Here is a 27,203-nt window from a genome sequence, read left to right as displayed (position 1 = left end):
TCCTGCCTCCAGGCTCCTGATCTGCTTGAGTTCCAGTCCTGACTTCCTTTGGTGATGAACAGCAACGTGGGAGTGTGAGCTGAATAAACCCTTTACTCCCCAACTTGCTTCCTGGTCATGATGTTTTGTGAAGGAATAGAAACCCTGACTAAGACAGTTATGTAGTCTTTGTTCTATCTCAGTGGGAACTGAGTGGCTCTAACTTTCAGCCTGATAGTCCAAGTCGAAGTCGCAGAAAGAAAAAGGAACACTTGGAAAAGTGATTTTAGCATTTATTACTAAGTTGTAAAACGTTTCCTATGAAAGCTCTCTAAGCAAAAGGGGGAAAACAGAATGAATGAAAAGGGGGCATAAGGGAAAATATTTCGCTCTCCTCTCTTTGTCGTCAGCACTTATACATCTTTCAGAATAGAAGAACGCATGTTAAAGAGTTGAGCACAAGTTTACACAGAAATCAGACATTGAATAAAAAGCTAACATCAGTGAATGTTTACATGCATATCCATTAGGAGAAATTACCTGGCTAAACGTTCATCAACTGTCTCAGCTTCCACAGGCTCATCAAGATTTTAAAACCAAGTAACTAAGTTATTGGTGAAGTTTTGTATAGATAAGCTCAGTCAATATCTTATCTTCTGTCCTAAAATAAGTCATTAGTTCCTTTTGATGACTTTTGGTGAACGGTTTTACAACCTCTTGGAATGTGCTCTGAGAGGTAGAAAATCTGACTGCCATCTAGAAGCCACGAACCGCTAACACGTGGGGAACTGGCAGAGCTCTCATTGCTGTTTTGACTATCAGAACTGACTTACTAGCAGTCCTGCTATAAAATATCTTAACAAATACTGATATAATTTCAGGAATTCTTATAGGATCATCATTAAGTATCAAGAAATCATTTATCTCTCTATGTAGCCTCACTGCAAGACAGAAAATCTTCATAAATGTGCAGAGAGCTGCTCAAAATGGTGGGCTAATACCTAGTGATTGTCCCATATGTTAAATGACAGGAAAAGCATATTAATAGCAGGAATCTTTCCTAGAGTGGTTTTCTCCTGGGCCTTGACTACGGGAGGACATCTGAAATGGATTATTATAACCAAGGCAGACCATCTCAGGAAGATCACCTGCCAGTTATTAGCTTGTTGGCTCCTGACACTAACCTAACCATGACCCGGAACTGCCCTTCCACCCCTAACCTGTCCCTAAGCTCAGCCTCAGCCCTGACCGTCTAATCATATCCCCCTAACCCTCTAACCCTAACCCTTAACTTTGTAACCACAACCACCTTAAACCCTAACCTTCTAACCCACCCGGCCTCACTACATCAAACCCTTGGCCTTTACTTTGACCAGGTCATTGAAGTGTTATGGATCTATGCAGATTTCAAAACACAGAGACTTTACCACACTGAGCACATCCATAAGGTTTTTCTCCAGTATGGGTTCTTTTGTGCATCCAGACATAACTGTGAAGGGCAAAGGCTGTACACTGCTTCCATTCACAGGGTTTCAGGGAATGGAAGTGTGAATACTTCTGCTATAGTGAGGACTACAGAAATGTGCAAAGGCTTCGCTATATCCAATACTTTCACAGGGGGTCTCTCTGGTGTAATATCTTTTATGCCTTTTGTCTTAATTTGGATTTTATTGCTGTGAAAATGTACTATGACCAAGGCAACTCTTATAAAGGACAACCTTTAATTGGTGGGTGGTGTACAGATTCAGTCTATTATCATCAAGGCTGAAGAATGGCAGTGTCCAAGCAAACACGGTGCTGTAGGAGCCGAGAGTTCTACATCTTGATCAGAAGGCAGCAGGAGAAGACTCTTCTGCCCTGGGTGGAGCTTAAGCATAGGATCTCAAAGTCCAGCCCCACAGTGCACAGTTCCTTAGAGGCCACATCTCCGAATAGTGCCACTACCTATGGGCCAAGCATATTCAAACCACCCTATCTCTGAAGATCATTCCGACCTGTAAAGACTTTACCATGTTGGTTACATCCATAGGGTTACTTTCTAGTATGTGTTCTTGTATGCACTCGGAGGTGACCTGATTGTGAATAGCCTTTACCACATTGATCACATTCACAGGGTTTCTCTCCAGCGTGAGTTCTCTTATGTACGTGGAGATAACTATGATATGCAAAGGCTTTACCACACTGATCACATTTGTAAGTTTTCTCTCCAGTATGTGTTACTTTATGCATTTGGAGATGACTGTGTCATGCAAAGGCTTTACCACATTAGTTACATTTGTAAGGTTTCTCTCCAGTATGAATCCTTTCATGTCTTCGAAGATCACCAGGATATGCAAAGGCTTTGCCACATTAATTACATTCATAGGGTTTCTTTCCAGTGTGAGTTCTTTTATGTACTTGAAGAGAACTAGGATATACAAAGGCTTTACCACACTGATTACATTTGTAAGTTTTCTCTCCAGTATGTGTCCTTTTATGTCCTTGGAGATGACTGTGTTGTGAAAAGGCTTTACCACACTGACTACATTTGTAGGGTTTCTCTCCAGTGTGAATTCTTTTATGTACTTGGAGATTCCCATGATGTGCAAAGGCTTTACCACACTGATCACATTCATAGGGTTTCTCTCCAGTGTGAGTTCTTCTATGTACTTGGAGATAACCATGACATACAAAGGCTTTGCCACACTGATCACATTCATAGGGTTTCTCTCCAGTGTGAGTTCTCTTATGTATGTGGAGATAACTCTGATATGCAAAGGCTTTACCACACTGATCACATTTGTAAGTTTTCTCTCCAGTATGTGTTACTTTATGCATTTGGAGATGATTGTGTTGTGCAAAGGCTTTACCACATTCGTTACATTTGTAGGGCTTCACTCCAGTATGTGTTGCTTTATGTATTTGGAGATTAGTGCTAAATGCAAAGGCTTTGCCACATTGATTACATTCATAGGGTTTCTCTCCAGTGTGAGTTCTTTTATGTACTTGAAGATAGCCAGGATATGCAAAGGCTTTACCACACTGATTACATTTGTAACTTTTCTCTCCAGTATGTGTTACTTTATGCATTTGGAGATGGCTGTGTCCTGCAAAGGTTTTACCACACTGATTACATGTGTAAGTTTTCTCTCCAGTATGTGTCCTTTTATGTCCTTGGAGATGACTCTGTTGTGAAAAGGCTTTACCACACTGACTACATTTGTAGGGTTTCTCTCCCACAGGTATTATATTATGCATTTGGAGACTACTGTGATGTGCAGAGGATTCACCTTTTTGAATACCTTCATAGGGTTTCTGTCCAGTATGAATTCTTTCACACCTTTGAGGATATCTGTGATATGCAAAGGCTTTACCACACTGAGTATATTCAGAGGGCTTCTCTCCAGTAGAACTTCTTTTATGCCTGTAAAGATAATTGGCACAGGTGAAGCTTTACCAAATTCCATATACCAATGAATCTCTTTACCTGCAGGACTTAATTCTACAATGTGGTCTAATTGTAAAGAGAAATCACATCTTAAGGTTTTATCACTTTGTTTACAATCATGGTTTAAGGCATTTGTAATGGTAATGGTAATGTAATGTAATGGTAACATGGCTCACATCCGTAGCGTCCTTTTTCTCTATGAGATTTTTTTCACATACTTGAAGAGGAATGGAAGATCTCAGAGCTTTACCACACTGAGTGCATTCATAAATTTTCCTATATTGTGAAATATACTATGTTTGCATACTATATTGATTGGCAAAGAAAACCTGGACAAAACAGAACACAATTTCCACATTCCTAGTACTCATAGGGATGTTCTGCAGTGTGAGTTTATTCCCAGTGAAGTTGGAAAATCAACCAATTATAAACTTGTTCAAACTGAGAACGTCTACTCAAATGGGGACTGCTACATATATTCTAATTGCTCTGGGAGAGAGAGAGGTACATTGCTTCTTTCCATATCCCTATGTCCACATGGCTTGTATCCATTGTGACACATGGTATAGCTATTAAAAGGAGAATAAGAAATTAAAGATTTCTACATTGCATTCACACCGTTTGAATTTTTATTCATCAAAGACATGTGGTATAGGGATTAAGGTTTCTCCTAAACATTCTTGACTCTCATAAACTGCCCTTCACTTAAACTTGGCAATATTACTATATAAGTAATCAATTTTACTATGGGATATTTGCTTATTAGAAACATATACTGATCCTATTCAATATGCAAATATAGATATAAATATATATCTTTTGCAGTATGTGAGTGGTGTGAAACTAAACAGAGTGGCTGTTCAACAGAGTAGCTTTAGTGTTGCTAGGATTCAAATATTAATATCTGCTGAGGCGTCGCTTCCTTTTCTTCTTTCTTAGAGGAAAACACAATCAGACGCCTGACATTGAGGCACATGGATTTGTGAGAATTTAATGATTACAGATGTACTTGAAGAAGTGCTTTTTTACATTGTTGCTTTTCTTTAAAACTTCCAGGACACATTAAAATTTCTTCAAAGCATATTCATAGCAATTTGCACTTGAAAATTACCTTCCATGTCTTCTGGAACTTTGACAATATTCTTCAATATTACGGTCTCCCCAATTGTAGCCTAAAATATAGATCCAGAAAATGTATAAATATATTATTGGAAATTAGGCAAAATTTAAGTTGCTATGTTTAGCAAACCTGATTTATTCACCTCCTTCTTCCTCATTGTCAATTGAAGTTACAGAAAAGCATTAGTAGCAAAGAGATAGTTGTTACCTTATTTTAAAAAGTGAGCCCTGGGTTCGGTCCCCAGCTCCGGAAAAAAAAAAAAAAAGTGAAAGAAAGTTCACACTCTTACCTACAGCAGTGAGGTTCCAGTAGGTCTCCAGCATCACATCTTTGTAGAGATTCTTCTGTGAAGGATCCAGCAAAGCCCATTCTTCTCGAGTCAAGTTCACATGCACATCATCATAGGTCACTGCATCCTAACATATCCCACACATGTGTACATCAGAAACCATGATACTGACATCACTGTAAATGTATGCTTCACCGACAATGTATCTGTATGATTCTGGTGCTTCCCCCACTTATTTCTTGACACAGAAGTTCTAATGTAATTACCAAGTCATCGAAGAAGGAAACTGAATAATGAGGTTCACCTCTGTCACCTCATTGCCCTTTGAATAGGATATAGAGCCTTACAAGAGAAATGCCAATTAAAAGAGGGGGTGGGGGAGGAAGAGGGAGGAGGGGAGGGAGGAAGGGAGGGAGGGAGGGAGAGAGAGAGAGAGAGAGAGAGAGAGAGAGAGACAGACAGAGGCCATGACAAGCAAAGAGTACTGAGCACATCAGAGAAATTGTATGAATAGTTACTAACTACGGAAAAAGATGGGGAGCTGAGTGTATTGCCTCTTGCAAGCCTTGAATCCCAGCATCAGGAGGCAGAGGCCGGTATCTCTCGCTGAGTTGGATGCCAGCCTGGTCTATCCAGGACGTCCAGAGGTGCATATTAAGACCCTGTCTCCCCTGTAAAAAATCAATCAAAGACAGGAAGGACTCGGAGGTTTTTACTGGAGTTCCTACAAAGAATTACATATTCACTCCAGTTCTGTATTCATCCTCAGGAATCCTGAAGTGCCCTGAGCTTAAACTCTAACAGTAATGAGATCTTACTAAGGGGGATGCATCCTTAAACCATACAGATGGACAGGTGAAATATTGGCAATGTAAAGGTTGATTCTAAACCAGCAGCATAGGACAGGAGAGAAGGCTCAGCCTGAAGCGCTCTCGCTGGTCCTGCAAATAACTGGGCTCAGTCACCAGGACTTACAAGGGGCTCACAATTATTCATTACTCAAAGTTCAGGGATCTGAAGCCACCCTCTGACGACTATGGGGACCAGGCATACATGATGTGCATATTCATGCACAGGCAAAATACTCATATTCATTCAAATAAATAAAAACAAACAAGAGGTAGGAAGAATGTCACCTGCAATCCAGTGACTCAGAAAGCTCGGCAGTGAAGCGCAGGCAGTATTAATGTCCTGAATACACGCCATACTGAGAAAGGGAATATTCTCCCTCTCAAATTTCAAAGTTCACAATGTGGATGAAGATCGGCACAACAGCATATGCTTGACTTGTACCGAAACCAACATCCCACGGCCATCAGTCAAAAATATAAAAACAAACAAACAAACAAACAAACAAACAAACAGCAAAATCTAGGCATACTGGACCACATCTGGAGCCAGGGTCACATGGACCTTTATGTTTGAGGCTCGCATGTTCTACACCCCTACTCTCAGGACAGACAGGCCCACACAGAGAAACTTTGTCTTTAAAAACTGAAGGGGCTGGAGAGATGGCTCAGAGGGGCTGGAGAGATGGCTCAGCGGTTAAGAGCACCGACTGCTCTTCCAGAGGTCATGAGTTCAATTCCCAGCAACCACATGGTGGCTCACAACCATCTGTAATGGGATCCGATGCCCTCTTCTGGTGTATCTGAAGACAGCTACAGTGTACTTGTATATGATAAATAAATAAATCTAAAAAAAAAAAAAAGAAAAAACTGAAAACTTGCAGGCTGGAGAGATGGCTCAGTGTTTAAGAGCACCGACTGGTCTTCCAGAGGTCCTGAGTTCAAATCCCAGCAACCACATGGTGGCTCACAACCATCTGTAATGGGATCCGATGCCCTCTTCTGGTGTGTCTGAGGACAGCTACAGTGTGCTCCTCTACAAAATAAATAAATAAATCTTTAAAAAAAATTAAAAAATAAAAACTGAAACCAAAACAACAAAATTAGAAATATAAAAACACCAGGGTCCCAAAAAATAACAACAGTTTCAACTGCTTCTCCTGTGATTTAGGGAGTGTATAATGGTGAAGGCAAGACAACATGAGAACAAAGCTGACTGATCAGGTTCAATCACAACACAGTATACACACACACACACACACACACACACACACACACAGAGGGAGACAGACAAACACACACACACAGACAAACGCACACAGACACACAGAGACAGAGAGACAGACAGAGACAGAAGACACACAGAGACAGAGAGATAGACAGACACACATAGAAGACACACAGAGACAGACAGACAGACAGACAGACAGACAGACAGACAGACACACACACACACACACACACACACACACACACACCAGGAAACAGGGTGAGTCTACAGACACTCAAATCTCATCCACAATAAGCAACAGAAAGGTTCCTCCTAGAAAAGCTTTTATTGAGAGGACTGAGTTGGCCAGAGCCAGGCTGACTCCATAACAGGCTGAGAAATGACAGTTTGGGAGAATAGGCCGAAGTCTCTGTTTCCCAGAACTGGAAAAATCCTAAAAAGTCGATTCCAGGAAAACCACCCCTCACAGGAAGCCAATCAGGAGCTGCCAGGAGCTGCCCTGCCACCAGTACTGAGCCAAGAATAGTTAATCAGCAACGGTTCCAGAAATTTCCCTAAATTCCCCAGATATTGACCAATCCCAAAGACACCAATAGCCGGAAATTGAGCCAACCAATCAGGATAAAGGTCACCTGCTCCTCTCTGGAATTCCCCTCATTGAGTTTCAATTGAGCTTGCAAAACTCGCATGTCTGTCTCCACCCTGGTGAATGGTAAACCCCTGCATGACAGAATTCTGCAGAGTAAAACGCTCTTTCCCTTTGCAAGGTATTTGAGTCTGGGGTCTTCCTTCAGTGACTCTTGGACCCTAACATTGTAAATTCGCCCACAGAAAGCTACAAAGGAGAGAAGCGTTCAAAGACATCACCCTGTCTGGGAGCTTTCTGACTCCATCAACTACATTCTGACCCCGGTCACTGTAGGCTCATGGTCATCCATGATGAAAATGCATTTAGTTTAACTTCAATGATCCTAGCAGCCTGCAGCTGCCCCTACACTCTACAAATGCCCAAAGTCTCGTCTGACACTCCTGATTGCCACAGCTTGTAAAATCAGAGAGCGAGTTATATCTTTCCAACACACAAAGGCACGGAACACCCTTCCCTTTCCAGTAGAGAGGAATGTGTACACAGGGAGGGAGGATTGGACAGAAGCAAGAAACCCAGCAGGACAAACACCAAATCCCGTAGCTCTGTCTCAGACACATGGAGCCTCAGCCTCAAAAGGCTTACATGGCCCTATCCCGGCAACTTCTCATACATCTCTCGGCTGCGTTACCTCCACTCCCTACATGCAGCTCTCCATGACAGGTGTCCCATAGCTTAAGGATCTCAATATCTTCTGGTCTCAAAATGCAACTCAGGCTTCATGCTCACCGGTTCATGCAATGCACTCTCACAGCATCCTCCCTCCCTGGGGTTCTGCCAAACATAGATGCCTGAACAGTGCTGAACTGAAACCACAGGGAAAGAATCATGACTTAAATTTTACATCTTTCTTATTTCCAGAACTTGGGTGATCCTGCAAGGTTTGGATTCTAAATTGGGGTGGACCCTGCTCCACCAGCTTGGACCACAGCTGTAGTAGGTTCCTTCCTGGGTCTAGGATTCACTTTGCCTATTCCTTCCATTACTTGAAGGCTTAGCATGAGGGAGTGTTTCCCTCAGGACACCTTCTGCGATGGTTTGTATATGCCTGGCCCAGGAAGTAACACTATTTAGAGGTGTGTCCTTGCTGGAGTAGGTGTGCCGCTGTGGCCATGGGCTTTAAGACCCTACTCCTAGCTGCCTGGAAGCCAGTCTTCTGCTAGCAGCCTTCAGATGGAGACGTAGAGCTCTCAGCTCCTCCTGCACCAGGCCTGCCTGGATGCTGCCACGCTCCTGCCTTGATGATAACGGACTGAACCTCTTAACCTGTAAGCCAGCCCCAATTAAATGTTGTCCTTGGTCATGGTGTCTGTTCACAGCAGTAAATCCCTAACTAAGGCACCTTCTTAGGCTTTCGATCCTGAGCAAGGACCTGCTCTTTAGTGGTGATGATCTCTTTGAAAATTCATACCTGTCTCAGCATTTGGCTGCCACCTGAAACTTCCCAGACCTGTTTTTCTCTATAAACCACAGTCTCTGTATTAATTCTGCCCCGTTTGTTGCTTTTTTTTTCCCCACTGTAGTCCTGAATGAGGTACTAGTAATAATCATCCAACAGATTCAATATTCCACGTAAAAATACAGCCTATTATTTTTTTAAATTTATTCATTTATTATATATAAATACACTGTAGCTGTCTTCAGATACACCAGAAGAGGGCATCGGATCTCTTTACAGATGGCTGTGAGCCACCATGTGGTTGCTGGGAATTGAACTCAGGACCTCTGGAAGAGTAGTCGGGTGCTCTTAACCGCTGAGCCATCTCTCCAGTCCCAACCTATTATTTTTTAATTCTGCCTTACTCAATTTCTCATGGCATGAGAAAAATAAGAAAGATTCGAGGTCAAAATACCACACAAACGACCTCTGGCTAAATTTTTCATAGAGCCTATTTTCGACTGAAATTCCATGACTTCTCTCTGCATTTCTGACAAAACTCAGATCTTCCAGGTGCTACAAGATGAGAGGGAGGTGCCTTTGGCTATGAGTCCCAGATGGGTCCCAGATGATGAAAAACAGAGGGTAGACAGTAGAAAAGCTGGGGTGTGGAGGTCTTACACAAGCAATGTCTTATGCTAAGTTCACTTCTTAAGAAGAGTGTCACCTCGTACACCACTCACATGTGGGAAATGGAAGGAAACGAGAGACTTCTATGAAGTCACAGAAGCAACGGGTCACACTCAGGAGTCTAACCAAACAGTGGGAACTCCGGGAATCTCAAAAACATTACTGACCAAGCCAACAGTGGCCTTGGGACCGACACCAAAACCTCATATGGTGGGAAGAGTTGTGTTCTCCGAATCTGAAGCATTCCCTCCCCGAGGCCCTGGCCTCTGACCCTTACCATCTCCCCCAGCCATATTCATGGTGTAGAGAAGGAGCGCTGTTTTCCGTCTATACCTCAGCCTCAGGAAAAGCTCACAAGGCCTAGGCCTTAGACTGGCTGTGCCAAGCATGTTCCTGGGTTTCAAAAGGAGCTATGTCATGGGCACCTCAGGGAAAGAAAGCCTTGCTTGACCTGCCCAGCACTCAACACAACCATGGATTTTAACCTTTTCAAATGGTTGTCAGCAGGTGTCATCCTGCCCATGTGGCAAAACTGTGTTTTTCTCAAGAAGAACTGAACGTTTATTGCACACCAGGCCCTAATGTTGATTATATTATTATAATACCCCACTGAGCAGGATGGGCCTGGTGGCTGGTTGTAAGTCACACTTGTTTCCTTTGTTATGGCTTGGAGCCATGTTTCTGTACAACCCTGGTGGCATCCTGATCTCTAACAGGCCAGGTTAGCACACTTACCTGTGGGGTGCTTTACAGGCAGTCCTCCCTCAGCTAAGTTTTCGGTGTGACTTTTGATATCCTAAGAATTAGTAAATACTTTACATCGTCAATTCTACTGTTTTACATCACAGCGCGATATTGAATGGCTACCCAGCATGAGAGATGCCTTTTACAGCCTCCACAAAATAACTCCAAATGGATTTTACACCTTAATTTTAAATGTTAAGAACGGAACTGGTGGGCTGGAGGGATGGCTCAGTGGTTAAGAGCACTGACTGCTCTTCCAAAGGTCCTGTGTTCAATTCCCAGTAAGCACATGGTGGCTCACAACCATCTGTAATGAGACTGGATGCTCTCTTCTGGTGTGTCAGCTACAGTATATATATAATTTTTTTCTTTTTAAAGAAAGGAACTGCTAGAAACTAGGGCTCTCTGGATTTGGCATCCTGACAAGCCACTCTCCCAAATTCTGTGCGCGGATGCAGCCCCACTGTGAAGTTATTCGGGGGCTACCACTGGGTCCACCTAGTGGCTAGGAGCACAAGAGATCGCACAGGTGGCCGCGTATGGATGCCGGTTCCCCCCCTGCCCCAGGAAAAACCCACCACATCGGCTCCCACTGCCCAGCCCCCTGCTCCTCCCGGTCGTTGGCAGTGACCCTGTGCTCACCATGCCACAACTGCAGAGCCTGCCTGAGCGCGCCCCACAGCATCCAGTTGCAGGACAGAGGATTCGAGCCCGTGCAGCTACTGGGAAGAAAACGCCGAGTGGTCGCAGAAGATCCCGCCTCCTATTCTGATTGGCACGACTGGAGGCTTTGATTGGCCAGTGAGTCTTGAATGGCACGAGCACCTTCCTTAGGATTAGAGCGTGAGTAAGGGACTCAGTAGAGGTTCTTGACCTGGGCTTCCTGTCCAGGACCGGATCTTTTCCAGATCTGCAGAGATTGTAGCACTTGTGCCGGTCCACCGATAGCCTAACCATCTGTCTCCGGGACCAGCCCCAGGGAGGCCCTACCACTCCACCCACCACTGCTCAGTCGCCTGCTCCTCCCCTGTGTGGGCAGTGACCCTGTGCTCACCAGGTCCTGACTTCAGCCTGAGCTCCCCTCGCAGCACTCAGTAGGCTCTTTCCCTTCTTCCTCCTGGAATCAGGGTAAATAGCTTGCATAGCCCATTACACAACTTGCAGTAAGTTATCGATCTGTCCCACAAGCGGAAGGGGGCCAAGGATATTAATAATTAAAGAGAGATTTTGGGAAAATAGGATTTTTGGTTTGTGGCTGCTGAGATTCAGCCCTGGGACAAGGGGCTGAAGTGCACATTGAACACAGCAGAGCCGCCAGGCCTCCAGGTTCTCCCAGCGTTCCTCAGGCCCCACCAATTATGGGAGTGGCTGGCGTACCCCGCCTAGCACCCTGAGCTTTCCAGCCCAGGGGCTGGGCTTTCCCTCCTCCAGAATCTCTTCCTATACAATCCAGACAGGTTGTGCTCTCTGTCTCTGTTTCTGTCTGTCTCTGTTGCTCTCGGTCTCTCTCTGTCTCTCTGTCTCTGTGTCTATCTCTGTTGCTCTCGGTCTCTCTCTGTCTCTCTGTCTCTCCTCCCTCCCTCCCTCTTCTTTGCCTCCCTCTCCTCCCCCCCTTTCCCTCCTCCTTCTCCCCTGTGCTGTGTTTTTCTCTCCCTGCTTGCCTTGCTCACTGTTCCTCTCTTCCTCCCCACGCCCATCCTAATTCTCCCTCCCCATAGTGACTTCCCTGACCTCCTTGGGTCTGGTGAACCCTCTGGTTCCTTGGGATCAGTGAACCCCCTAGAGAGCTGCCCCCAAATACTCTAAACTGGCTTGGGTTGAGTCCTTCGTGGTGAGCTTAGGGAAGCTGCAGCCACCAGGTGAGAACCCTGGGAGACAAACAGGAAGCGGGTGAACCCCAGGGAGCCCCGTCCTTAGCCAGCACAAGGCGAGCAAGCATCCTCGCTCGGAGCTGAGTTAGTAAATTTCTCTAGATGAATCTGATAGGATGAGTGCATGTCTGTAGAAAGTGGATTTATTAGGACTTTTCACAGGCTGTGGTCCACCTACCCCAGCAATGGCTCATAGCGGCTCAGTCCGTGTTGTGTCTCAGCTGCTCTTCAGCATCCACCAGAACTCTTGAGGTGGATTCCTGTTACTAAGATGATTTTCCTGTTAGTACAAACATAACCGCAGGGCATTGGTCCCCACTTCGGAGCAGAGCTCTGCAGATCTATGGAGATTTCCCCGAGGTGCTTACGTCTTAGTGATGCTCTTCTAAGAATTCCTAAAATTATATCAGCGATTATTAAGCTCTTTTATAGCGGGACTGCTATTAGGTCCTTTCCGAGTCGCGACTGCAGTGAGAGCTTTGCCAGGCTCTGTCCGCAGCCCATTGCTTCTGCTACCCAGAACACATTCCAGGAGGCTGTAAAAGCAAAGGCCATAAAAAGGGGACTAATGATTTACTGTGGGCGCTAGGACAGATGGTAAGATGCCGCCTGGGTTTATCTGTACAGAACTTCCCCGACAACTTAGTCGTGGTTTGGTCCTCTCCACGAACCTGCGCAGCTGTGACGGGCGATGTTCCAATAAAAGGGCCCGGGAAACACAGTTTATTTACTTTGCTCTGTAGCCTAAGGATGAAAGAGAAAAGCCTCGCGGTTTGGCCCGGGAGCCAGGACCGGGGAATGCGGGGCCTCCCGACCCCGTAAGGGAAGCCATCTCAGGGGCTTTGGGGTGGCCTCGAGGAGCCTGTGACACAGTGGAGCCTGGCGAGGGAGGGACGCGGTGCCTCAGTTTCCCCCTCTGTATCTCAGATGCCGCCCGGGTAGAGTTATGGCTGAAGAGCGAACCAGTCAGAACCAGTTCCCACGCGATCCCCCCGACCCCCGATCCCGGACCACAGCCGAGAGGGCGGGAGGGGTGAGTGACGTCCCGGCTCAGGGCATAGGAACGCGCTGCGTCCCAGCGCACACAGTAGGCACCGAAGGTATGCGCGCCAGTGCCCTGACTGTGCGTGACGTCACGGAGGACACGCCCCCGGGGACACAGTCTTTGGGGAGGGAGCGCGGGCCTCAGACTGGCTGGTCGGGCAGCGTGGACGTCGGCGCTCCCCTTCCTCAGTCGCGAGTGGAAACCTGCAGGGGGCAGGTCAGTGACAGCCGGGTCACGCGGTCACACGTGGGGGGGAACACAAATTCCAGGGTCACAGGGGGGTGGTGTGGGTCGGGGTCACACTGGTGGGGGGAGTGCGGGTCCCGGGTCCCGGTATGGGGGAGCAGTGAGGGTCACGGGGTCACAGGTGGTGGCAAGCGGGTCCAGGGGTCACCCAGGGGCGGGAATGGGGGTCCCCGGGTGTGCACAGGGGTGTGGAGCGCGGGTTCTCAGCACAGTTCAGCCTCCTGCCTCAGTTTCCCCTCTAGCTCTGTCTTGCACGGCCCTGCCCTGTTCCACCCATCACCCCGACCCCACTCCCCGACCCCTCAGGGCGCCGCGCCCCTCACTCACTGCGCCCCCACCCCCCTTCCCCGCCGTAGCTGCAGCCCTCATGGGAGACCAGGCGGACTGGATGTCGCAGCTGTGCCCGCGGCTGTGGGACGTCCCATTGCACCACCTGTCCATCCCAGGTGAGTGCGGGGCCCGCCTTCTCAGGCTGGGAGGGGGCTTCCGTGGGGAAGCTGTCAATCACTGTCAGTGGCTCTGTCAGGCTGGGGGGACCGCCCACTGGCTGGGGGTGACAGGGGCTGGGGGGAACAGGGGCTGGGGTGACCGGAGCTGGGGGAGCGGGTCTGGGGTGACAGGGGCTGGGGGAGCGGGGCTGGGGTGACAGGGGCTGGGATGACAGGGGCCGGGGGTGACAGGGAATGGGGGTGACAAGGGCTAGAGGAGGGGGGCTGGAGGTGACAGAGCCTGGGGGTGACAGGGCCTGGGGGTGACAGGGGCTGGAGGAAGGGGGCTGGGGGGTGACAGGGGCTGGAGGAGTGACAGGGGCTGGGGAGTAACAGGGGCTTTAAGCCCCGCCCCTTCCAACCTGTCAGTCACAGGGGACCCTGACCCGCTCGGGGCTCCGCGGGGAGTAGGGAGCGGGGCATGGCCGATGACGTGGTGATGACCGTGCGTGTCCCCAGGGAGCCACGACACGATGACGTACTGCCTGAACCGTAAGTCTCCGATCTCCCGCGCACGCTCGCGGCTGCTGCACTTGCTGGGCCGGGTCCTGCCATTCCTCACCGGGCCCGCGGTGATGAAATGGGCGGTGACGCAGGTGAGGGCGTGTGCATGCGTGTGCGCGCGTGTGTGCTTGTGTGTGTGTGTGTGTGCGCGCGTGTGTGTGTGTACGCGCGTGTGTGTGTGCGCGTGCGCGCGCGAGGGCGAGTCTGAGGGAGGGGTAAAGGTGGGCCTGGTGACGTGTGGGGGCGGGGTTAGGGCCCGGTGATGTAACTCCGTGGGCGGGGCTAGAGTCCCCCCCAACACAAATCCCGTGCTCGGGTGTCCACCCCCACCCTGCAGACCCTGGACGTGACGCGGCAGCTGGATGCAGGTGTGAGGTACCTGGACCTGCGGATCGCGCATGCGCCGGGGGGCTCCGCACGGAACCTGTGCTTTGTGCACATGATGTACACGAAGGCGCTGGTGGAGGTCCGGGCCGAAGTGGGGGTGGGGGTGGCGGTGGGCGGGGCACTGGTTGGTAGGGGAGGAAGCATGGAGGGTGGGAGGGGTCCGGGTGGACACCGGTCCCTCCCGGCTCAGTCCGTGGTGACCCCACCCCTGACCCGGCCCGCCCCGCCTCCCCAGGACACCCTCACCGAGATAGCCGAGTGGCTGCAGCTGCACCCGCGCGAGGTGGTCATCGTGGCCTGCAGGGACTTCGAGGGGATGACGCGCGAGATGCACGACTACCTCGTGGGCTGCATCGTGAACATTTTCGGGGACACGCTGTGTCCCAGCGGGGTGAGGAGGCGGGGCCTCCGCTGCGTGGGGCGGGGCGGGGAATGGGGCGGGGCGGGGGGCGGGGCGGAGCTGGTCCTTGGCTGGTGTGGTGAGAGGGGCGCGACCCTTGCCCTGGCCCTCACCCCCTGCCCCTCCACCCAGGAAGTCCCCACCCTGGGGCAGCTGTGGGCGCGCGAGCAGCAGGTCCTTGTGTCTTACGAGGACGAGGCCACGGTCAGCCGCCATGATGAGCTGTGGCCCGCGATCCCATACTGGTGGGGCAACGCGGTGAAGACCGATGTGCTGTTGCAGTTCCTGGAGACCAAGAAGGGCCATGGACGACCAGGTGACGTCACTTGGGGAGGTCGTGGTGACGTCTTAGGTACTCTGAAACAGGGACTTCAGTGCTGTCATCGTGGGGGATGGGGACAACAGTGATGTCATGGGCGTAGAAATGTTAGTGACATTACAGGATGGTGATGATGTCACGGGGACCAGTGACACATGGGATACGGTTCAGTGTGACATCATGTGGGGCAATGGTGATGGCTTATGGGATACGGGGAAGTGCAGTGATGAGGTATCATGCAATGAGGCGGGCGTCTGGCAGGGGATGAGGGCAGACATCGGCGTGGGCGTGAATGGTGCCTGTGGGGATCGGGAGGGCACCTGACAGGTGCACTAGGTGTCATCCTGACACCACAACTACCCTCCCTGATGATGTCCTCAGTCACAAAGGGAGGGGACGAGGTGTCTGCTGTGTTTATGTGGCTGTGTGGTGTGGTTTTCCCTGTGACATCATCCACATAACATGGCGTCACAACCCTAGGTGGCCTGTTTGTTGCTGGCATCAACGTCACCGAGAACTTGTGCTATGTCCTCCTGCACCCGGGGGACTCCCTGGAGGAGATGACGCGGCGTAGCGTCCCGCTCACCACCCAGTGGGTGCGCGCGCAGCAGCCGGGGCAGCGCCCTCACTGCACCAACATCATCGCGGGTGACTTCGTGGGTGCAGATGGCTTCGTAAGCGACGTCATTAGCTTGAACCAGAAACTAGTGTCTCCCTAACCGCCACGCCCCCAAGTCAAGCGTCACCACTTCCAGTAACTTGGTGCAGGACAGGGGCCCGAATGTTCCACTGTGCTGCAGGACGCACGGCGGCCACTTCCGACTGCGTCACTTCTGTGCGCATCGCCAGAAGCTCAGTCCTCCGCTGATTAAGGAATTTCCAAGTAACGCACACGTGCGGTTATTTTTGTGGTCTCTGGTAGCCCACGTTAGACCCTGGCCATGGAAAATCTGTGACTTCCCCCCCTTCGCCCCACCTCAGCTTCCACCGGAAGCTCTGCCCCCCCCCCCCCCCCGTCACTGAGCACAGCGCTTTCCCACGTGAAACGGACGACACGACCCAGGCAGGCAAGGGGAACACAACCGGCTTTAATGAACTGTCAGTCAGTGTGGGGGTCAGAAGTGATGTCAGTGGGGAACAGCTTCTGGAACCGGCCATAGGCGGCCTGGGTGATGACGACTGTCACGTGGGCCGCACCGCCCTCCGGAAGCTCCTGCACCTGCTGCACCACGGCCTCATTGTAGAGCCACCTGCACGACACAGGAGAACCAGCGCCAGACATGCTGGAAAGCGGTGCGGGCGCGGGTCGGCCCCCCACGCATGACTCACCCAAGCTGGGGTCCCCCGAGGCGCACGCGTATCGTGAGCAGCTGCCTGCCGGTGGCGCGCAGCACTGACGCCTCCAGGGCCGCCTTCAGCTCGTCCAGCCCACGCCCTGAGACTGCAGATACCGCCAGGGCTCCAGAGCATGGCATGGTGTGCCTGCCGGGGTGGGGTTAAGGAGTCACATGTGGGGTGGGCCCGGAGATCGGTGTGGGCCACCACCCTACCCACCGCACCACGCTACCCACCGCAGCATGCTCACCCAGGCACCAGGTCCACCTTGCTGTGAACCTCCACGGCAGACTCCAGCAGTGCAGGGCGCAGACCCAGGCCCCGCAGTGTGGACAGGACCGTGGCTTTCTGCAGTTCTGCGTCGGGATGGCTCACATCGGTCACGTGCACCAGGACGTCCTGGGTGGGGTGTGACCAGGGGTCATGAAGGGGTATGGTCAGGGGTCAGAGGTGGAAGGTAAGCGAGAGAACAGTGGTCACAGACAGGCCTGTAAGCGGGGACACCCCACACCGCTGAGCACTGCGCAGGAGTCAGGCTATAACCACTGGACTGACACGCACCGAGTAGGCCACATCCTCCAGCGTGGCAGAGAAGGCGTGGATCAGGCTGTGCGGCAGCTGGGACAAGAAGCCAATGGTGTCCACGTACAGGACACGAAGGCGCGAGGGCAGCCGCCCCTCGTGCACCGTGACGTCGAGCGTTGCGAATGGCTGGTCCCGCGGCTGCAGAGTGGCCTCGCCCGTCAGAGCCCGGATGAGCGTGGTCTTCCCTAGGGGCGTGGGCGAGACCATGGCTCCTTCGGCCTCCCCGAAGCGCCACGCCCACCCCGCCCTGGCAGCACCTCGCTCACACCACGCCCACCCAGAGCAGCGCCCCTCGGTCCTCACCGCAGTTGGTGTACCCCACCACAGACACCACGGGGAACTCGCGCCGCACCCGCTCCTTCCGCATCAGCCTCCGCTTGTCACGCAGCCGCTCGAGGACACGGCGGAGCCGCAGCTCCCGGTCTCTGAGTGCACGCGCCCGCAGTTCCGAGAACGACTCACCTGGGAGGGCAAGGGATGCTTGTGGGGTGCGGGGTATGGGGGATGCGGGGTGGGGAGAAGCTGGGGCACGCATCCGCGGATCCTCCCGCGAGAGTCACACCGACGGTCACAGAAGGACACACAGTTGGCCCTACACACAGCCCTGAGCTCGGAGCAGATTCCGTGTGCATAGATGCACTCGGGGGTCAGGAGGAGTCATGGAAGGGTCAGGGGTCACATGGACTCGCCATACCTTGCAATGTCCCTCGTGCCCCCTCCCCCGCTGTGATCTCAGGGCTCAGTAACGTGCTCCGCCCACCCCCAACCCCACCCCGTCTCCCCACCGTCTCCCTGTCATCCGCCCCGGGGCTTACCTGACCCCATGATGTACCGGGAGCCCCAGCCTTGCTGATCCTGCTGCTCAGAGTCCCCGCTCACGGAGGACCTGGGGGAAGACGAACAGGGAGCACTCGTGCCTCAGCGTCCGGGGTGTGTGCAGCGGAAACGCGAGAGGAAACTTGGAGACCCCCGCAGCATCCACAGACATGCGAGAGTGCGTGAGGAGGGCTGCGGGGAGCACCACAAACACTGCAGCACCCACAGACGCGCTAGGACCGCAGATAGTGAAAACACGAGTGGAGGACGTGCGGGGGGGACAGCACCGCGCACCTGAGGAGCGGAATCTCGGCCAGCGCCAGCTGCATCCTGGCCTCCCTGGTGCGCGCGTTGCAGCGGAAGATGTGAAGCACCAAGGTGAATCTGTCGAACACGCGCAAGCCCCACGCGGTCTCCAGCTCCTTCTGAGGAGACGGGGGTCATACGGGGATCAGTCACGGGGTCACGTGGTATCATGGGTCACGTGGGGAGCAGAGAACACGCGGGAACCTGGGTCTGTGGCGTCATCCTCTCCACGTTCAGGAAAACCGATGTGATATCCTGGCATCCCCTGATCTTCTCTGGAGCACAGGGAGTGGCCGTCAGGGGTCAGAAGTGGGGGAGGCGGTGTGTCCTGGGAGGCGACATCTACACCCGCCTGGGTAGAGGCAGCAGGCACACACACACACACACACACGCACGCACGCACGCACGCACGCACGCACGCACGCACGCAGGGGCGCTCAGCAGCAATGGTGAAGTACTGCTCACCTGTCACACACATACACACACACACACACACCTGTCACGCATGCACACAGAGGCGCGCCCAGCAGCCAAGGGTGTAGTACCGCTCACCTGTCACACACACACTCACCTGTCACTCACACACACGCACAGAGGCACGCCCAGCAGCAAGGGTGTAGTACCACTCACCTGTCAGGTCCCGGAAGTTGCCCTTGCCGAACACCTGCCTGCTGCCAGGCGCTGCGCTGGACACCACCAGGGTACGCGCGACCGACCATCCCGGGAGCGCGCGCACGAGCGCGGCTGCCTCTGCCACCTGCCACTCCGCTGCGGGGACACACGGGTCCCGCGGTCAAGAGCCGGGCAGGGAGACCCCGGAACGCTGCTGGCGCAGAGGTTAGGTCCGGGATGGAAGCGAGCCCACGCCAGGCCCGCCTCCTCCCCCCACCCTACGCCCCCACCCTGCGGCTCACACCACGCCCCCAAACAGCTCGCCCTGCGGAGCTCCAATGTTCGACTAGGGCAAGGCACCGAACGTCAAGGGCACGCCCCCACCGTCCGAAGTTTCCCCCAGACTCCGCCTACAATTTAACGAAAGCCCCGCCCCAGAGCAGCCCCTAAATCTCACGCACACCTTACCCACACACAACCCGGAGCACACGCAGCCCCACCTATGGAGTAGCCCCAGGTACCATCCCACTCTCAGCCAGATCGAGCCCCCTCAAACTCCCCAGACTCCGACTCCACGCTCAGAGTAGCCACGATCCCCAGCCAATCCGACTTTCCACAGTGCGTACCCCATGCCGATGTCCATCAGATCACCCCAGTGCTCCTCCCTCGGCTTGCCCTTGTTTTGGATCCGCTCCTCCCAGACCTCCACCCGCCTGTCAGTCTGACCCGTAGCTCCTCCCTTCCGCTCTCAGTACCCACTTCGGTCCTCTCTGCAATCTCTTCCGGCCGCGGCGCTCTGGTGCCTCCATCGTTTCCGGCCCCGCCCTCAGGCGGCACCGCCGCCCCGGTTCCTTCCCGTCAGCCCTCCGTCCGGCGGCCTCCCGATAGCACCGCGCGTTTCCGCCTTCAGGTCCCCGCCCCTTCCGGCTTCCCTACGCGGTCTCCACTCTGGCCATACCGGTTACCTGTGCTGCGAGGCGTTTTTCCGGCCGGGCGTTTGACGTCAGGATGCAGGACGCACACGCGCTGTGCGTCAAAGGGCAGGAGGGGCGGTACACGGAGCAACTCCTCCTCCTCTTCGTCCTCACGTGGATCCTCCGGGCCTCTGCCTCGCACGGGCCCGTCTGACGCCCACACGCTCCCCAGTGCCCGGCTCCCGGCGCTGACAGCGCGGACGGGACGTGGCAGGGTCCCCGCGAGGCTCAGAGCGTGTTGGACACGCCTCACACGCAGGAGCCAGATGCCCGGGAGCGCGGCCACGCGAGGGAACAGCATGGCGCGTGCGCGCGCACCGGGGTGGGTGAAGCAGTGACAGACAGGAAGGACAGCACGGCGCATGAGCGTACGTGAAGGGCTCCGTGCGGCGGGACAAAAAACGGTGCTAGCGCGCAGCGAAGAACCAGGCGAGGGGCGGGGTCAGAGAGAAAGGCCAGCGAGGGGCGGGGCCGGAAGGACAGTGCTCCTCCCCTCAGGGGCTGCTTCTGAGCTTGGCTCCTGATTGACAGGAGGCAGAGCCCCGTGTTGTCACTAGCGGGTAAGTGTGGCCTTAAGGAGGGGATGTGGTCTCACTGAGGGGGCATGGTCTGTGCTGTAAGTCACGTTGCTCCTTTATCGTGATGTCACGTGTGTTATCTCCTGGACACCGGGGTCAGTACACCTGTCACACACCTGGGATTATCCACTATAGCCGAGACGAGCACCCACGTGTGTCCTGAGTACTACACATGGAGGTGATTCATAACCCGGAAAAGCGTCGGCTGAGAGAAAAGAGCCCCGGTCGGTGCTGTGACGTCACCCCCGAGCTCCCGCACTGGGCTGTGGGCCCATGAGCGGTGGAAGGGAGGTCCCTTAGCTTCGACCTCACCCTCGAATCCCTGACTGAGCAGCCCACTGTGTTTCACAGACGAGAGTCTGCGCAGCTCACTATTATCCTGGAGCACTATTATCCTGTGTGTGTGATGCTCCATCGCCAGTGTCCACGAGATCACGAGACCCTGCTTCGGCGAGTGCCCGGGTCTTCCGCCCCTCAGTTCTGTTGTGACCTATTACCCCTCAGTGGCCTCGCCCCATGTCAGTCTATCCTAGCTTTGAAGGTTCCACAGGCCCTGTCTCTCATCGCTCAGCCCCGCCCACAACTGAGCCCAACCCGCTCCCTGTCATCTTTCAGCCCCGCCCACAACCCAGCTCCACCCCCCCACCCCTGTCACTGCTCAGCCCAGCCCTTTGCTCTACAGCCCGCCCCCTCACCCTGCCTGTCACCGGCCAGCCCCGCCCGCACGGCCCGCCCCTTCACACCTTCCTAGTCCCCTCATCCTGCCTGTCATCGCTCAGTCCCGCCCTCACAGCCCACCTCTTCACACCTTGCCTGTCACCGGCCAGCCCCGCCCGCAATGCAGCCCCACCCCCTACCTGTCACTGTTCGGCCCCGCCCTCTCACTTACAGTACGCCCCCTCACCATTCCCTGTGCTCAGGCCCTGTCTTGGGCCCAGAGATACTGAGCTAAAACGATTTTATCCTAACGTTTACTTTCCTTGCTCTGTTCTCTGTTCCCTCTTCCGTCGGGAAATTACAAAATCGACGGATGAGGAAATGGTTTTTGTGTATTCTTGAGCCAACAAAATGGTTCAATAGGTCAAGGTGCCTCCCACCAAGTCTCTAAATTTGTGTTTAAGCCCGGGGACCTACATTTTTGAGGGCGAAGGCAACTCTCATAGTTTGTTTCTGACTCTGTACCGGCGTATTTTCCCAAGCACACATTCCCCCCCTGGTAGATAAGAAAATGTAATTGAATAAAATAACACTTCTGTTTTCTAGACTTTAAAGTGAAAATAAGGGTTTTTGTGATTTAGTAAATATTCATTTTGCTGCACATACTGTTGTAATGGAGCTATTAATATAACAGTACGGTATTCATTCAGTTAGTGGTTTTGCATTTTCTAGAAGCTGTGTACAGACAAGGCTAAAATGCAATTTCACATTCAACCCGGCAAACATCATCTAAAATTAAAGCGTTCCATACTTCTACCAGGTTTTTGACAAAATTCTTCTCTGCGTTTATCCAAGCAACTCTCCATTGGTGTGGGAAGTGTAAAGCTTGTTTTCACATTTCACGGCCACAGTGTTCTGACCATTTCATGATTTACACATAACCTGGACTCAACTCACGAATCAGATTCTCCTCATACCCAAAATTGTTAAGAGTTTATCTGATACCGAGGAAGTCAATCTTTTGAGATTCAGGGAATACTTGAGTGTGTGAATTTTGCTCAGCTCCTGAGTCTTAGGATTCTCCATCTTCCATGTAGAACAGAATTTTCAGTTCTAAGGAAATTACAATAACCTGGCAGGATACGTGACTGCCAAAGGTACAACTGGTTTTTCTTCATCTCTCATCTTCATCTCACTTCATCAGTGGCACATTTCTCTGAGATAGATCCCTAGGCCAGAGCTGTCCTGCATCCTCCATGCCCACTTTGGATGAGTTTGCCTTTGGTTCTTTTATTCTTTGGAGGTTGTTCTGTAGATTCCGTTCCTCAAATTCTATGTTGTCTCCATTTCTGTATCCCCACTGAAAATCATGGAGATTAACTTACATTTTTTCTTTTGTGGGAGTAGCACTGGAGATAAGAAGTCTCATTTCTTTTTATATTTCAGAGTTAAGAGACACTTTTGATTCTCATCTGAGGATATTTGTACCAGTGCTAATCAGCAGTGTGGTTTTGTTTCAGTGCCTGAATTGGGACATATGTCTACCTTTCTTTTCTTTTCTTTTTTCTTTTCTTTTTTTCGGAGCTGGGGACCAAACCCAGGGCCTTGTGCTTGCTAGGCAAGTGCTCTACCACTGAGCTAAATCCCCAACCCCTACCTTTATTTTCTTAATATTTTATGGATGAGTATACTGTAGCTGTCTTCAGACACACCAGAAGAAGACATCAGATCCCATTACAGATGGTTGTGAGCCACCATGTGGTTGCTGGGATTTGAACTCAGGAGCTCTGGAAGAACAGTCAGTGCTCTTAACCTCTGAGCCATCTCTCCAGCCCCAGTGGTGCATTTCTAAAGGACATAAGTTTAATTCCCAGCACCCACATGGGAGTTCACAACAGTTTTAGGAGGCTCCAACACCCTCTCTCTGGCCTCTGTAGGCACTAAACATGCACATGGTGCACAAGCATGAGACAGAACTAATCCACATGAAATAAACAACTTTAAAATAAAGTTTTAAAAAGTAATATTCAGGCCAGTGAGACAATACAACACAAAAGGACATTGCTGATGACATCATCCTTCGGAAACAAGTATGTTGTGGTACCCGAGGTAGCGTGGGGTGTGGGGTGGGTTCCGGAAGTGAAGCCCACCTCCAGTCCCTGGCACATTTGTGCCAGTGGATCTCTGGAAAATGTAGTTCTACATGGACACGTCCTCTACTGGGCCACATTGACTCTGCAGCTATCAGTAAGCATGAGTGAAGCGAGTGACAGATGATACGGTCCTGTAGGGAGCAAAGCCTGTGTCCATCCTGGTCTTTGGCAAACTCGAAGAACGTTCAGGATCTGATTGAAGCCAGCACAGATGCTTTGGACAGGCTTGGTGCGCATGCGCAGAAGGGCGTTAGGGGGGCGTCCTGGTTTTGGAGAGGATTAAGGTGAGTTGTGGCCTGGAACATTCTGAGGGATTGTGGCCAAACACCTGGTAGGAGGTTGGGGGAGGTGGCTGGGGGTGAGAATGGGGGTTGGGAGTGGGGGGATGAGGGAAGATGGGGGTGTCATCGCTGATGCTGCACCCTGTCGGGGAGAGTGACTTGATTCATTGATGGAGGAGCTCTGAATATCAGATCATTCAGGCCTGAGAAAGTGGGTGTCGGTGCCAGGTACATGAAGGGCTAGTGGGATTCCCCAGACAAGCCCTTGTGGGGTTGGGGAGCAGGGGCTTGCTTTCTAGGTTTGTAAACCTATGAGATCTGGACAGCATCCATGTGCGATCTTTTTGTTGGTGAAGACAGTGATGATCAGTCATTTTGATGCCAGTGAATTATGAGGCTTGGGAGGTTGATTTACAAAATTCTGTTGTGTTGTGGATTTCCTTGACTGGAAAACATGTAATTGTGAGGACATTAGGACCCTGTCTTCCTGAGAAACAGCAGAAATTATGAAACTTTTCACCGTTTGGATTCTAGGAGATGCTCTCTGTAAAGAATTATCATCGGATACAATAGTGCTTAGTTAGCACTGGCTGTGCTTCTTTGTTAGCAATAACAAACCTGAAAGTGATGCTCTCCATTCCATTCTTGTCTCAGAAAATTATCTTCACTACCCACCTATCAGTCCCAATGAAAAGATTTTTAAACAAACTGAATAAGTTTCCCTTCTTTCTCCAGTTTTTTGAATCTTGTACTGCACGCAAACTCTCCCTAAGCAGAGAAATATTCCTATTTGCTCTCCATCACAGACTTTAATCACACTTGGCTATACTCAGTTCTTTATACAAGTTTTAGTTCTTTTAAAAGAAAATCTAAGCTGACAGTCCATGCTTTTCATCCCTGCTCTTGGGAGGCAGAGTCAAGCAGATCTCTGAGTTTGTGGCCAGCCTGGTCTACAGAGTGAGTTCCAGGACAGCCAGGGATAACTAGAGCTAATCCTGTTAAAATAAACTAAAAGAAAGGAGGAAAGGTAGAGGGAGGAAGGTAGGAAGATGGGAAGAAGGACAGGAAGGAAGGAAATAAAGAGGAAAGAAAATCCAGCTGGGCATGTGACCCACGCCTTCTGTCCCAGTTACCTCCTTGACTATATAGTTTAAAGCCACCATAGCCTACTGGAGACTGTATCAGAAAAGGGGGAAAAAAAGCTAAAAAAGAAAAGCTCCTAGGACCACATTGGCCTTCAGGTCTTCTACAGGTTCCCTGTTATCAAATTTATCCCTAGGCATGTCCAACCCCATCCCTCTAAAGGTCTCTCTTTGTGACTGATCTTCTCACGGCCTTATTCCCACAAGCTGCCTCTTTTGTGGAGAATTCTTCTTCTTTTCCTTTAAACCCTAATAGGTTTATTCATTTAGAAATATTTATATTAGTATTTGCCTGCATATATCCACAGATTCTGAAGAGGGCACTGGAATGGGTTGGGGATTTAGCTCAGTGGAAGAGTGCTTGCCTAGCAAGCGCAAGGCCCTGGGTTCGGTCCCCAGCTCTGGAAAAAAAAAAAGGAGGGCACCGGGTCCCCTGAAATGGGGATAGAGGATGGTTGTGACTACCATGTGGGCGCTGGGGACTCAACCCAGGTGCTCTGCCAGAACAGAGCATCCTCTAAACCCCTGAGGCACTGCTTCAGCTCCAGAAAAATGGAGATGAGATTTCAGTCACAGTCTTCTCTGTATTGAGGCACAAAGATTGAGACACAAAGGTAAGTCAGAAGCCTCTTGCTCTGATCTTGCTCAGTCTAACTTTCCGACGTTGTCACCCACACTGTGTCTTCTTACCTGGACTATCAGAGTCTGGTCAGTGGAAATTAAGGCTTTACTGTGGCCTGCTTCGACATTAGTAGTTTGATAGTCAGTCTGCTGTCATGCTAACCAGCTGAACACTCTCTACAGGTATAGTTTGTAAGTCTAGAACACGTTGCACTTGCCAATATTGTTATATAAAGTAGAATTTTTGTTTTTCTTATTTACAAGTTTGTAAAGTAGGAGTTTTCCTTTTTTTTTTTTTTTTTTTGATGCAACTCACAGCAGAGTCTTTAATTTATTTGAGCTAGTGCAGACTCCCCCAATGCACCACTGTCACACAGGATGGTTTTGGTGGTGGGGGAGAGCCACACATCAATCCGGTCAAGGTGTTATATAGTAAGCAGCAGCCAGGGAATAAGTGAGCAAGCATCTAATTGGACAGCTACTTTGGCCTCATAATTGGCTGGTTAACACTTAGGTCAAGTTCTCTAAAATAAAGTCTGAACTTAGCCTCTCGGTAGCTGGCTAATAAGAATTTCTATTGTCTCAAATCCATGTCCAGGCAATCTTCTCTAGTGGATACCCCACAACAAGGTATATAGATGGTGACCATCTAAACTATGTATTTTAGTAAATGGATATGAGTAGCTAATAATATCCCTAAAAGAGGAGATTATTTGGGGAATTTTTAAAAGTGTGCATATTGGATGAGTTAGGATAGACATCAAAGGTAAAATTTTAAATTACTGCAATTATAGGATTTTTAATTTTGATAAGTGTTTTTCAGTGTTTCATGGTGAAATTATGTTTGAATCTACAATAAGAATTTATTATTTTGTATATGTTTGCCAGTACATGAAGACCCTCACCTGCCCACGCACATACTTGTGGAAGCCAGAGAAAGTTGTACCCTTTCCTTTCACTCTCGGTGTTACGCCTGAGTCTGTATCTGTCACTGAACCTGGAGCTGGACTGGCAGGCTGCAAACCCCAGCGATCTTCTGTCTCTACCTCAACAATTCTGGGACTACAGAAGCCATTGTGGCCACCAGCTTTTTACATGGCTGCTAGGTAGTTAGACGAAGGTCCTCATGCTTCCCCCTGCAAGCAGTTTAACCCCCTGAGCCATCTCAACTCTAGAAATTATTGCTTTTAGGATATATCTTTTTACAATGGATAATTTCTCTAGTAAAGAGAACTCTTTGTTAATGCTTTATGTCACTCTGGCTGGCTTGGAACTCTGTGTAGACCTGGCTAATTTCGAACTTGTGCTGGGTCTCCTGCCTTCTGGGCGCTGGGATTACAGATGTGTCCCACCAAGAGTGGCAAGTACACCCCCACATTTTTTCCAAAGAGAAAATATTTCATTAGTATATCATCTTGAAAAATGAGTGCCAAAGGCAGGGTATGATACAGCTGCGTGCACGTTGCTTGTCTAGGAAAGCGCAAAGTCCTGGTTTTGATACTCGGCACCTTAAAGTAGTTGAGATTTTTTT

General features: G+C 50.9%; 4 protein-coding genes across 23 annotated transcripts in view; 2 read left to right on the top strand and 2 right to left on the bottom strand.

Annotated features, from left to right (window-relative positions):
- Window positions 1-255: 255 nt before the first annotated feature.
- B230307C23Rikl (RIKEN cDNA B230307C23 gene like) lies at window positions 256-11,463 on the bottom strand. Of its 2 annotated transcripts, XM_087577495.1 has the most exons (5): window positions 11,407-11,463; window positions 10,995-11,181; window positions 4,816-4,942; window positions 4,518-4,578; window positions 256-3,382 (listed from the first exon to the last, which is right to left on the bottom strand). In XM_087577495.1, the coding sequence occupies exons 2-5, from the start codon at window positions 10,995-10,997 to the stop codon at window positions 2,329-2,331; spliced, it is 1,245 nt and encodes a 414-aa protein (XP_087433621.1). In that variant the 5' UTR covers window positions 10,998-11,181; window positions 11,407-11,463; the 3' UTR covers window positions 256-2,328.
- A 1,936-nt stretch (window positions 11,464-13,399) lies between these two features.
- Plcxd1 (phosphatidylinositol-specific phospholipase C, X domain containing 1) lies at window positions 13,400-16,638 on the top strand. Its single transcript, NM_001427696.2, is given in 7 exon segments — window positions 13,400-13,484; window positions 13,871-13,960; window positions 14,462-14,598; window positions 14,844-14,972; window positions 15,129-15,284; window positions 15,426-15,609; window positions 16,093-16,638. Coding segments are annotated over 6 exon segments (924 nt in total). The 5' UTR covers window positions 13,400-13,484; window positions 13,871-13,881; the 3' UTR covers window positions 16,332-16,638.
- Window positions 16,639-16,680: 42 nt separating this feature from the next.
- On the bottom strand, window positions 16,681-20,579 carry Gtpbp6 (GTP binding protein 6). 8 transcript variants are annotated; one of them, XM_087579053.1, is made up of 10 exons: window positions 20,232-20,579; window positions 19,285-19,477; window positions 18,859-18,929; window positions 18,643-18,773; window positions 18,348-18,418; window positions 17,836-17,994; window positions 17,509-17,717; window positions 17,198-17,346; window positions 16,942-17,094; window positions 16,681-16,862 (listed from the first exon to the last, which is right to left on the bottom strand). In XM_087579053.1, exons 3-10 carry the CDS (start codon window positions 18,874-18,876, stop codon window positions 16,712-16,714), a joined length of 1,041 nt encoding a protein of 346 aa, XP_087435179.1. In that variant the 5' UTR covers window positions 18,877-18,929; window positions 19,285-19,477; window positions 20,232-20,579; the 3' UTR covers window positions 16,681-16,711.
- Window positions 20,347-27,203, top strand: part of Zfp605 (zinc finger protein 605) — a 32,261-nt gene continuing 25,404 nt past the window's right edge. For 6 of the 12 annotated variants that reach the window (NR_197282.1, NM_001432398.1, NM_001432386.1 and 3 more), the window contains 1 exon segment: window positions 20,601-20,800. The gene's annotated coding sequence lies outside the window, so the exon portion shown is untranslated. 12 annotated transcript variants of the gene reach the window in all.

The sequence above is a fragment of the Rattus norvegicus genome, chromosome 12, assembly GCF_021556685.1.
Source record: "Rattus norvegicus strain SHRSP/BbbUtx chromosome 12, alternate assembly SHRSP_T2T, whole genome shotgun sequence".
Taxonomy (NCBI): Eukaryota; Metazoa; Chordata; class Mammalia; order Rodentia; family Muridae; genus Rattus; species Rattus norvegicus.
Note: the sequence above shows the minus strand (reverse complement) of the source record. Positions and strands in the feature narration are given on the sequence as shown.